Source organism: Rhyacophila brunnea, unplaced genomic scaffold (genome assembly GCF_057557595.1).
Source record: "Rhyacophila brunnea isolate RB1 unplaced genomic scaffold, BYU_Rbru_1.0 scaffold_20, whole genome shotgun sequence".
Lineage (NCBI taxonomy): Eukaryota > Metazoa > Arthropoda > Insecta > Trichoptera > Rhyacophilidae > Rhyacophila > Rhyacophila brunnea.
Genome location: NW_028232860.1, coordinates 12,003,594 through 12,016,396, shown reverse-complemented (window position 1 = coordinate 12,016,396; position 12,803 = coordinate 12,003,594). Strand labels below are relative to the sequence as shown.

Sequence of the window (12,803 nt, the reverse complement as noted above, 5' to 3'; positions counted from 1 at the left end):
CTTTTTCAAACATCGAACCACGTAAAAAAATCTCGCACGCTTTTTTGAATAATAATTTGCTATACGTAATGGTACACGTTATTTTTATAAACACATTTTTATCGAAATGCAAATTAATTTTTGTCATTTATTTTTCCTGATTCATATTACATCATCAAAACCAATTAAAACCAGATGACATGAAAGCAAATAATAACGGAAATATAATATTTTAATGGCCGTAAAACTGGTGTTATAATTTTGTTCCAGCCATAGAACAAAAAAATATTAACCGGCTTACACTATCGGGTGTCATATAATGGTTACATGTAAGTTGTACGTATGCAGTTCTTCGTGGGACACTTATTCGTGCGCTGCAGTACGTGAAACATGAGTTCGTATAACATTTTATCAAATGACGAGTTCTTCGTTGAACATTTCACCGTGGAATACATTTCACCGTGGAATACGTATTCTACAACATGTGACGCTAGTTTGCTGTTCCAATTAGATTCAATACGAATTTTATGAGATGTCTTTATTGGTTTTAAATAATTTAATATTGAAACTACATAAATAATATACCTATACGATGTGATTGTATTCATAATCTACTTACCTACCTATTTTCTAAGGTGTGTTCCTTGTATTACGATGGTTTTATTACGTATTTTTAAGTGTTTTATTTAGACATTAGTATTGTCAGTTACCGAAATAGATATATTTTTTATCTATAATATTATATTTATAATAGGCTACAGATCTCGGTTGTGAAAAAATATGTGATAAATTTAACCGTATTTTCAATAGTATGACGTATTAAGGTTCAAATAGACTATATGACGATTGGGCACATATGTGCCAAGAGCGTTTTAATCTCATATCTATGATCATATATATGCCATTCCGACATATTATACATACATATTGTATAACAGCTATGACATCGTATTTACACTCTGTGACACTAACATAAGAAACGGGTTTTTCGGCATTTATAATTATGACCGATCGTCATAGAGTCTATTTGAGCCAATACAGTTTGCCGCGTAAATATAGGGTGGTGAAATAAAAACTGTAATGAAAAACAAGTTTTTATTGTGTTCATTGTTATTGATAATTAGTTCACATGGGAATTATGTGTGGAAAATTAAATCGGCCAAATGGTCACCTCGCCTCATGTTACAGATGATGACTACCTATTTTATAGTGCAGGATCCCATAGACTTGTCGTATACATAATATGCGGAACGCATTCTGACAATTGGAACAGGTTTTAGGGGTCACCAAGATATATAATGTCGATGTTGCCAGGCGATATTAGTGGTCAATTTTTTTTTATTGACGTTTTAATTTTTTTTCTTATAACCCACCAAAAATTGTTCCGAATTCTTCAATAAAACCAAGACCGAATCAGGGATTGATTGAAAATGCAATAATTGTACCATGCCATCGGCATGGTCGTAGAACGGTTCGTCCCATTTGAAAAAATAAAAATAGCGGGTAGTGCAATGTGTCCAAAATTATCGATTCTTAGGATCCTCCTTGGCTTAAATTATTTTATTTAGTAGCATTTTTGTATAAAATCACCCAGATTGGTTTCTTTACTATATCTATGCATATGAGATTAGTTTTAGTATTATGGTTAATCCAGAAACAGTATAGGTTGCATATATAGGTAGGTGAATAAATTAAATAACGATAACCACTAACCACACTAAGTACACATTTTTATTAAAAAAAAGAAACAACAAGTCGAGTGTTCAAACTGCTTTATGTAAAGTATCATATATGCACGAATTGCAAAGTGACAACCACGCTATTGTCATCAATCCTGATAAAACACCAGCTGGAGAGCACGTGCGTCGATTCAATTCGCCTGTTGTTGACGACGTTGCTGGAATCATGGTTGGCGACCGCACATCGCCGCGAGAAATCGTGATTCGAAGAAGAAACAATAATCTGGAGTTCATCGCTGACACACACCGTTCATACGACGCTCTCCAATATCCGCTAATTTTCTGGAAGGGACAAGACGGATATTGCATAAACATTAAACAACGAGATCCCGCCACAGGTAATTGATTCATTATGAACATCATTCCTCATTTTGAATTGAGAAAATTAATGGTTGGTGTTTTTTTGTTTTTATCGGCGGTCATCGTCTACAGCGCTCCATTCCTCTTTCTGTCATAGATATCATCCCCACACACTTACGATACATTCGTTATTTTTTATTTAACAACCAAAATATTCACTAGAAATAATTTATATGGCAGAACAACGTTTGCCGGGTTAGCTGACCCGGCAAAAGTAAATAAAGTAAAAGGTACAAAAATTATAAAAAATATAAATAATAAAGCATGGAAGCACACCGAATGTAAGTGGACCCTATTTAATAATTTATAAAACAACATCCACCTATACTCATCCTCACGTAAATGGAATATATCAACATCCGAAGCGATTTGATTGATCAGAGTTATTGTCCTCCAAATTGGCATCACCAACGACAGGTTAGTTCTGCTCCTCGGGAGAACAAACAACTGATGCTCCCGATTTCTAAGATAGTTATCAGGAACACACAAGTCACAAGTCAAACATAATATATGCATTCACGAGATACCTATTACGTTAATAGAAATATATTTTTTTGATAATTGCTATTTTAGTATGAAAGACATAACTACCTACTTAATAGTATTAAATTCAATATTTTTTTTTCTAATATGCTTATTTATTCGCCATGTTTTTTGAGGAAATTGGAAAACTTATTTTCACTGTTGAAACAGATGCCGTGAAGTTTGTTTTTTGTGAAAATTTTCATAATAATTTTAAATGACTATATCAAAACACTTTTGCTCTTGAAATTTCCAGACAAAATTATATAGATATTATGTACTTAAATATTTGCTTCCGCCAACATAATATTCCATGTAGGTAGAATGTATAGTTTGATTTATTGGCCAGATGTTAGTAAATACAATTTATTGACATTTTATTTTGTTATAGTTTATCATCATGACTGTCGTCTGCTAGGGTAATATTTAAAGAATCAGATATCTTAATATTATTATATTGCGGAAGGTAATGGGTTATTTTTTTTTTAAATTTAATCCTATGATTTTGAGAGACCCACATGGCTATTCCAAAATATCACTTATATCCCAAAAGTGATAATTAATATGCTACGTCGTATTCCAAGAGTTAATTATCCCGATATATGTGAGAATACAAAAACCGATAGCCAATCGTAGCTCAATTTGGAAAGTACGTCAGAGAGTATTATAAGAGGCAATAGTTAAAATTTGTCGTAATTAGTATGGCAGCTTTAGCATAGTGGTCAAGAAGATTTTTTCTATTGGTTATAATACATTTTCTCAGAAGTGTTTTCAAAATTATGCCTATTTGTTAAATAAATGTTAGTTCCATTTGTTTAAAAAATCTTAGTCAATAACCTAGTACTAATGAAGTTTTAAATATTATTTAAAAACATTATTTAATATAATAAAACAGATTAATAATATTATGTTATTATATTTTTATTAATACATAATTACAAGATAAAAAGAACTTTTTATATACAACGTTTTTAAATTTTCTGTTGAATTATTATGCTCAATATGCCCAAACTTGTACTTTAATGAAGTAAATAAAAAACAAACAAACAAACAAATATAGAATACTGAAATATCATTTTGACATTTCATTTTGATTTCCATAGTAACGCATGTATACATTAATAATTTAGTTGCTAGGACCACCCCCTTAGCAACCAATAATAGTCTTTTACTTTTTACGGATTTTTCTGTAATTACTTTCCATACAAAACAGAATTAACTGAAAATGAATTCAATTCAGCTTAAAGATGGCTAAAAGTATTAAAAGAATGCATTGGCATCGTGTTCTGATATATTCTAAAAATTTCAAACGTCTAGCTAGTCGGGAAGTTAGTTAAAACTCGATTGCAAGATTTGTACTGGACAAACAACCATCAGACAAACAAGAAGACGAGCTAATAAAAACGTTGTAAAATATTTGAACGTCGTATGCATCAAATATATGACAAAAAATAATTACAATTTAATTGTAATGGCATTGGATTTATTCAATCAATACTAAACCTACATCGTTATTCCGCTAGGCGACAGCACTGTTAGTTGCAATAATTATCGAGATAATTTCATCTTATATCCAATCATCCAATACAAAGATTTAATTACATTTATTATTTTTATTAATCGATTCAAAATTAAAATAATACCAATTATGTTTCTCTGGTACTGTTCGGTTATACCGGAGGCAGCGGAAAACGCATTTTGAAAATAGCCGATAAACTGGATTATTTGTTAGGTTAACCTAACCAAACCTAACCTAACCTAACCTAACCTAACCTAACCTAACCTAACCTAACCCAACCTAACCGAACCTAAACTAACCCAAACTAACAAATAATCCAGTTTATCGGCTATTTTCAAAATGCGTTTTCCGCTGCCTCCGGTATAACCGAACAGTACCGTTTCTCTTTTTTTTTAATGGACAAATGAATGGAGGCACGCAAAAGTGCTTTTAAATCTGTAAATTTTAAATATTATTTTTTAAATATTGATTGTGTTATTACTAATACTATAGACGATTAACCAAATGGATTTGACCACCAATTGGAGAAGGCTAGATTACGTCTATACTTTGTTCCACTTTCTCCTAGTCCAAAAGGTGATTCAGAGGATGTTTGGAGGTAATATACACCACGGGCTGTCTTGGAGCAGTCAAATCCCATAAACGCTCGTCTTGGTGATGGTGCACAAGCATTCTTCATGAAGATATCCCAGCTGGTACAAGCTACTGACGGAAAAGCAGTTGGGTCTATGATGCTCTCTATGAAGAGTTTGTATGCCCTATGGTGATTTTCTGGGGGTATAAAACCACCCGGTTGCGATACACCGCCATTGGGGTAAAAATCTGCGTGACCTGTTGTAAAATACATTGTTTTAGAATAGGTACCTACACAACAATTATTATAGACTATATACGTTCTCTGTCAAATATCTATTTTCAAAAAATGTCTTCCGAAAAAGGTAATAAAATAAGATTTTCGATCAAATCATAAATTATCAAAGATTAGTCTATTTATGGTAATGAATAATTTCCAGTGTTTTCATAGGTGAAAATTGGATTAATGACCTTGAAAACATGCCGCTATCATCAATAAAAATACATTAATAATATAGAATTCTAAAAACTCGCCAAGGGTTTTATAACAATTTTTGTTTATGATTTAATGAAGGGCAAACCACTAAACGCAAATAATATAATGCCCATCGAAAGTCCTCAAATTTTACCAATCTTGTAAGCACGTATCGTCTACACGTAACAAACTTACAGATGTAAAAATGTAAAATAACATACCTGCCTAATTATTCTTTCACACGTGTTTAATTTTATCCCATATTTCTTACAACTACGTCCAAAAGACTATTGCACTTTTCATTATTTCTATGTTCTCTGTATGAAACTGTATTTGAATCGTCGAGTCACAAAACCGCTTTGGCGACTTTTTATTATTAAAAAAATCGAATATGATTTTATTTTTTATTATATCTACTAATATAAAACGATGATGATAATGACGCCAATTCGCAAAAAAAAATGTGCCATACAATTTATAGATAAGGATATTTTGAAAATATTAAAAGCAGGTTTTACAAGATTTCCAGAGCGGGTTTTGTGACATGATGACTCATTTATTATTTATATTTACAAAACTTAATTATTAAGACAACGGCTATAATCCTTGTTATCATCAAAATAAAACTGTAATGTAAAATTTACCTAAAGGCTCCATAATTCCATTCGCCCCACCGTTGGTGTGAATGACGTCAACGAATTCTGCATCAGTCTTGCTGAGCCTAAAATCTGGCATCTCTTGAGCGAAGCATGGCTTGGCAGGGTCTACGCCTGTGATGCGCCCTATCTTGGAGCTAGTTATCTTCTCAAACTCCTGGCCGGTCAAGCCTCCCAGATGAGCGCCAAGGCTTATGCCAATTAAATGGATCTTGAGTCTGTCGACGCCTCCTGAACATACCATGTAATAACATGTCAATACATCTATCATTATGATAGTCACAATAACATTTACGCTCACAAATTTAATATGTAAATACTTTATGTAAAAACAGAATCACCTTGTTCGAATAAGCAAAGGGCTTTCTAATAAAAAAAAGAATCTTATAATATGATTAACATACAATAAAGTAAGTACTTTAAAAATTATGCTAGCTAATTGTCATTGGTGGTCAGCGGCGAAACTATATTGCTGAAGACTACGCAGTGCTGGGGAAGGGTGCCGGGTGTTGAGAAAGTGGTGGGAGGAGTGAGGAGGGTAAAGTGGAAGTGGGTTGGTAGGGGCCGTGTGGTGAGGTAGGGTCAGGAAGAGAGTGCCAGTGTCCATGGGATACAAAAATTAAAATTAAATTCAAAGAGCGGAATGCACAATCTAAGATTTCGATCCTAAGGATAAGTCGCCGAAAAGCATGACTTAACTATAGACAATCTTGAGTATAGAGTTAAGGAATCCTTAACCATAGACTACTTTTGTTATGAACACGCCCCCTTCTGTATTACCATTTACCACTGACAGCTGCTGTCAAAATAAATTCGCATATCTCTAAAACAGTCCATACACTCAAATTCATTTAACAATGTATCTCAATATGGATATTGATAGTGGTAATTCGTTTGGCATGTACTTTGAGAATATTATTTTACTTTTATACGCCAGCCCGCAGAAATACAAAAAGCCAGGTGAAGAATAACACTTGACGCTAGTGTTACCATGTTAAAAAAATATCTTGCGGTGCCTGTGGAATCACGTATAATGACTTATAACGGAAACATAAGAGTGTTATAATTAAATATTAATATGTATTTATAATTATTGCATTTACAAAATGCAGTTGTCATATTTTTGTCATCGTTTAACAATTATAAAATAATTTACCTAAACTATAGAAAAGAGAATTTTTAAATATGGTATTATTTTCAATAGAAATGATCTTAACTAAGGACAATGTTTCTGCATAGTGTTTTCTGCTAAGGAAATTTTAGTTATGACAAATGTTTCTGCATTCCGCTCAAAAAGTGTATTCTAAGTAAATTATCATAATAATTACAGGCTTGTCGAAACGGGTGCCGGACGAAATCCCGAAGGCTGAAATCCCGAAGGTCGAAATCCCGAATGCTGAAATCCCGAATGGTCGAAATCCCGAATGGCCGAAATCCCGAAAGCCTAAATCCTGAAAGCCGAAATCCCGAATACCGAAATCCCGAACGCTGAAATCCCGAATGGCCGAAATCCCGAATGGATGGAATCCCGAAGGCCGAAATCCCGAAAAATAAAAAAAATACACACATCAATAATTTTTGCAAGAGAGACAAAATCCATTTGTTCTACAAAATTGTCTCTCCTGTAAAAAAAAAATGCGCAATCTGCAAAACCCATTTTCCGCAAAAATAGGTTTTGGATCTTACAAAAATTGCACAATTCATGATTGCGCAATTATCGGTGTTTATATTTTTTTATTTTTCGTTTTTTATATTTCCAGAAAAATGGGCTTGTGTCCCTCTTGTAAAAATTGCGCAATTATAATTATAATTAATATTTTTCGGGATTTCGGCTCTCGGGATTCCGGCCATTCGGGATTTCAGCGTTCGGGATTTCGGTATTCGGGATTTCGACCCAAACCCTGACGAAACATACGTTAATAGTATCTGGATTGAACCATTATATTGTTAGAGATAATACATAATCATATTATGTTTCTTAAATAATTGTTAAACGTCACAACATATTATTATAGTATGCAAGCCTCAATTTAAATAAAGCTTGTTCTGAGATTTGAGGAATACTACATAAATATACTTACATATTATTGTAATAAAAAGAAAAAAGGTCCAACTGACCACCGTATTGGACCTAACGGACCTGTTTAATATTTCATTCATAAATTTATTCCATGTCAAAAGATGAAACAGTTCGCCTGCCGCGCATTTTTTTATCGACATCATTATATACATTTATAAAAAATGTAATAGTTGTAACAAATAATAGTTATAATATAATACATTATAATAAAACAAAACTGTAATAATATAAGGAGGGAATTTTTTGTGGGAGGAAGGCAGAACAGTAGCTAAACTCGGTTGGTAGTAAGTATTTTTTGTTCCTCTTTAATGTTAGTGATACTAGGTAAATGTGCACGGTCTTCACAAGTAACACTGGATCGCCGTTCTCGGAAGGTTTGATTTATGGTTGTGCGGCACACGAGGTGAGTTTAGATGTGAGAGCCGACTAAAGGGAACGGGATGAGATGTTCTGACAGCTGGAACAAAAACAAGATTCTGGTTGATGAGTGAAAGCAAAATATCGTCACTGTTCTGGCAGAAGACACTAATTTGAAAAAATGTCATATTGAGTTAGTTATACCAAAATGTTCCTTATTTCAAACTTTACAGTCTGGAAACCTTCTTAATAAATAAACAGTCTTTATTTTAAAGTCATTCTTTTTACGATTACTTAATAAACTCACATGATAGACCATTTCAAACATTTTAACAACTTCAAAGTCAAATTACTCAAAACTAGTATTCTACAGTTAGTGTGTTCTGCCAGAACAGAGACGATATTATAACTAACCTGCTACCAAATTCGCTAAAAACTTTCCAAAGACTTCCGCGATGAAGAACTCCGCAGTACTAGCGACCAAATAGTATTTTCCAGTCAGTAGTGAAGTGTCCACAGCCAAAACGTTCATTCCTCCCCTCTTGAGCAGAGCCTTAACAGTGTTAGAAATTCCTTCTGCGGTGGGGTCGACACGGAAGCCGTGGATTCCAATTATCGTTGGAAGGGTTTTGTTGAACTTCGGCGATGACAACAGTTGATTGGCGGCAAGAGACAGATTATATACAATCTGAAATCAGTGAATATTGGTTACATGTAATTTTTACGTACTTATTACATTTCACCGTAGGACACTTCGCCGTGAGCTTTATTATCGGAAAGAGATGACCGTATGCCATACGGTCATCTCTATAGCACTGAGATGAAAGAATTATGCGTTGTTCGGTATTTCTAATTTAATTACATACCTATTTTCTACTGTCTTTCTTTTATATTTCGGTAGTTTGAATTACGTATTTTGTAAGTGTTCTAAGTAAAAGTCGGTTTACAGGAAGCCAGGCGGGAACAGCGTCCATTTTCATAACGGATTTTGGCAAAATTCAAGAATAAAAACTTAACCTAACCTAATCTAACCTAACCTAACTTAACCTAACGTGACCTAACCAATAATCCAGTATATCGGCTATTTTCATATCTATTTTTTTGCCGCTGGCTTCCTGTAAACCGAGAAGAACCGTTTAGACATGAATTTTATCTCCGTACTATACGACCGAAAGAAGTTGGGCGGTCTTTAATATACGACCATTGTATATGTCCAATACAGCATTTCACGGTGTGACACGGTGTGACACAACTGTGATACGGCGAACTGCATACGTACCAATTTCCGGACACGATGAATATTATGTTAGAAACACATTACAATCACGTTACGGTAAGCTTCCGTCACGGACGACTATATGCAGGCCGTTGTACTGAATTGCATATTACAATGATAGTGCTAGTTTTCGATTATCTTCGAATGAAATGCGGTAACCTGTTTGCAATAAGCGATGATATTCGATTGCATATTTCGTTCACAATATTCCCATTTATTTCAATACACAACAATCATAATTTTCTACAAATAGTTTACCATATTATTACATTCGAAATATGACTAGCACTACCATCGAAGTTTATAGTTTCGTGTCACGGTTTGATTATAGAATTTTACTTGGTACCTATGTAAAATGTTATCAGACATATTCTCCCATTCCGTAGCACATTTTGAGCCAAAAACGAACAGTGTCAGTTAGTGAAATCTGACAAAATGTATCAGAACCATAATAAGGTCACCTCACGCCTACCACGCCTGGGGAGTGACAGAACAAAAATTTACACATATTTGAGTCACATGCTGTCACGAATTTTTAATTTTAGTGGTTTAGAAGACGTATCGATGAGTCAAAACATTCGGAAAGGGAAAGACGTGAGTTCGAGTACCAGTCGTTCCATTTTTTTTCTAGAACTCTAATAAGTAGGTACCTACATATGTATGTTTCTGAGGTTATTTATATAATAAAGAATCTTAAAAAATCCTATATGTGGCGAAGAGCGGAGGCAGACTGTTAAGTTCTGACATAAATACTGCACACTAAACTGTGTCAATCAAACGTATTTGTTTTTTTTAACTAAGACTATTGTAGTATTCTTTGTATACATAGGGTTTAATTAAATAATTTTAAAAACTAACAAACACCATCTGCAAATTATATTCTTAGTTCAATGAAAACAAATAAGTATGACAGACACAGTTTATTGTGCACTATTTATGTCGAATCTTAACAGCCTACCTCCACCGATATATATATTACGCCAAATGTGTGAAATTGCGTATTACATGAAATCGGCAAAATTTTGCCTATTTCTTGAAAAATGCAAGCCCGTTGCCTTATTCACGAATTAGGCAAAATATCTGCCGAGTTCATGAATTCGGCAGTAATTTTTCTCCCTAGTTCATGCATTGGGCATGCACTCAGCAGATAATTTGCCTAATTCATTAATAAGGCAACGGGCTTGCATTTTTCATGAATTAGGCATAATTTTGCCGATTTCATGTAATACGCAATTTCACACATTCGGTGTCACATTTATACATATAAATCATTTGACTACCATGAATCTCTAAAATATATTTTTAAATAATTGATATCAACAAACGTACTTGATCGGTGGCGGTATAAAGAATAATCTTGACTTTGGAAGTATCGGGCTCTGTCTTGTTATCAATTTGATTGTAGAGGAGACCAAAGTATGCTTTTTCAGCATCACCTAAAAATATAATACGTTAGTCGGTACAGAATAAGGGCGCTATCAGACTATCTTTAACAAATTTCTTATGAAAACTATTTTATAAAATCTTTTACTGTTTACAAAAGGCTTTTATAAATAGATGACAAAGCAAAATTTAGTAGATTGAAGAAAGTGTACTAAAATGAACGATTTTAGTGACTGTTTACGCTGTAAATAAAACTCGCTCCTCCATCTATCGGAGCAATCACCAAATCTCGACTTCATCATCCACTATAGGTACCATGACTCCCATAAATTTGTCATTTTTATATATATCTATATAAAAATAAATCTTACAGTTATAGAAAAGCTTGTCCAGTACAAATGTCTCAATAGTACTGGTTATCGAGCTAGCTGCAAAGGTGCCCATAACAAGGCTAGCCAATACAAAAGTTACAGCCCCCATGGACCTGTGAAATTGACACATATTAGTAAAATAAAAATAGTGAACATAATAAGCTTATTGTCAAATCAGAATTATGATGAAGTTAACTCATAATAATCCAGCCTCATAGTTTCGTTAGTCCTCAGTCATATCATACAAAAATCGAGAAATTCTAATAACCTCCCCAGTGTTGTGAATTCGGTTAGGTACATGTAAATTTTACGTAAAACATTTCATCGTGAGCTTTCTTATCGGAAAAAGATGACCATATACTATACGGTCTCCAATTTCATTCATTAATTGAATTTTCATTGCTGATTATGGCAAAATTCATAAATTCAAGAATGAAAACCTAACCTAACCTAACAAATAATTCAGCATGTCGGCTATTTTTAAAAATTGTTTGCTGCTGGCTTCCTGTGAAGTGTACACCGACAAGAACCGTGTTTTATTTAGACATGAATTTTATGTCAGTACTATAATACTACCCAAAGAGGTTGGACGGTCTTTAAAAGTTTTTCAGTGCTAAAGATAATACCTACTATAATCATTATCTTTACAATTATTATCTTCAAATGTGTTAATCGTGCCCATTTTTTGAATAATAAAATGCCTAATTCTTGTCAAATCTATTTAAAATTATAAATATATTTGTTATCGTAAATATTTCACTATATAATGTTAACATTAATTTTACTAATGTTTTTATAAATGCGTTTAAAAATTAATAAATGTAAAAAATCTTAACACCACTGCACATTTATGTACTGAAATATGAATATATTCTAAAACATTAGAGCGAAAGGTTTAAAAGAATACTATTTTATGTAATAAAAATACTTTTTGAAGTCATCAAATGTTTAAAATAAATATAAAGGATAATAAGGCTTCAAAATAATATAAATAGATTATCTACAACGTTTAAGGTATGTCCAGGATCATGCTCTGAAAATACCAAAAAATCTCCATGTTGACCTACGTGGCGCATGTGGCCCGTTAAGTGCATTTTTACTGGGTTAATAAAAAAAATATTATAAAAACAAATGATTCAATACCTTTTTAGTTCACTCTAGTATGATAGTACCTAAGTAAGACCTATAAACACAATGTACTAACCTAAAAAATAAGACTTTTTACTGAAGTAAATATCTAATAATAACTGCACATTGTTTTAGGTTTATATAGCAAGTTTTTCGCGAATAAAACATGTGCATTGGCGTAGAAAAATACTTCTTAGATAATTTGTAAAAATGTAAATTATCATGTTTGATCATAAGTAGAGCATATGGGCCTCCACAAAATGTAGATACTGTTAACAGTGTTTTCGGAGTTGTTGCTCAGGATCAAATATTTATGCACATTATAAAATTACATGTCAACTTTAAGTAGGTACCTAGCAGTGGCGAAGACTCCATACTAGGCGAA

The 12,803-nt window shown here is 33.1% G+C and overlaps 1 protein-coding gene across 3 annotated transcripts; it reads right to left on the bottom strand.

Moving 5' to 3' along the window:
- Nucleotides 1-1,717: 1,717 nt before the first annotated feature.
- Nucleotides 1,718-12,520, bottom strand: LOC147071205 (pancreatic triacylglycerol lipase-like). 3 transcript variants are annotated; one of them, XR_015070807.1, is made up of 7 exons: nt 12,434-12,520; nt 11,291-11,403; nt 10,866-10,972; nt 8,675-8,948; nt 5,812-6,054; nt 2,401-4,950; nt 1,718-2,000 (listed from the first exon to the last, which is right to left on the bottom strand). XR_015070807.1 is itself a non-coding variant. In XM_085948261.1 (6 exons), exons 2-6 carry the CDS (start codon nt 11,397-11,399, stop codon nt 4,616-4,618), a joined length of 1,068 nt encoding a protein of 355 aa, XP_085804387.1. In that variant the 5' UTR covers nt 11,400-11,403; nt 12,434-12,520; the 3' UTR covers nt 1,718-4,615. The 3 variants fall into 3 exon arrangements, 1 of the variants encoding a protein (XP_085804387.1); XR_015070808.1 differs by having other exon boundaries at nt 2,674-4,950; XM_085948261.1 differs by having other exon boundaries at nt 1,718-4,950.
- Nucleotides 12,521-12,803: the final 283 nt, after the last annotated feature.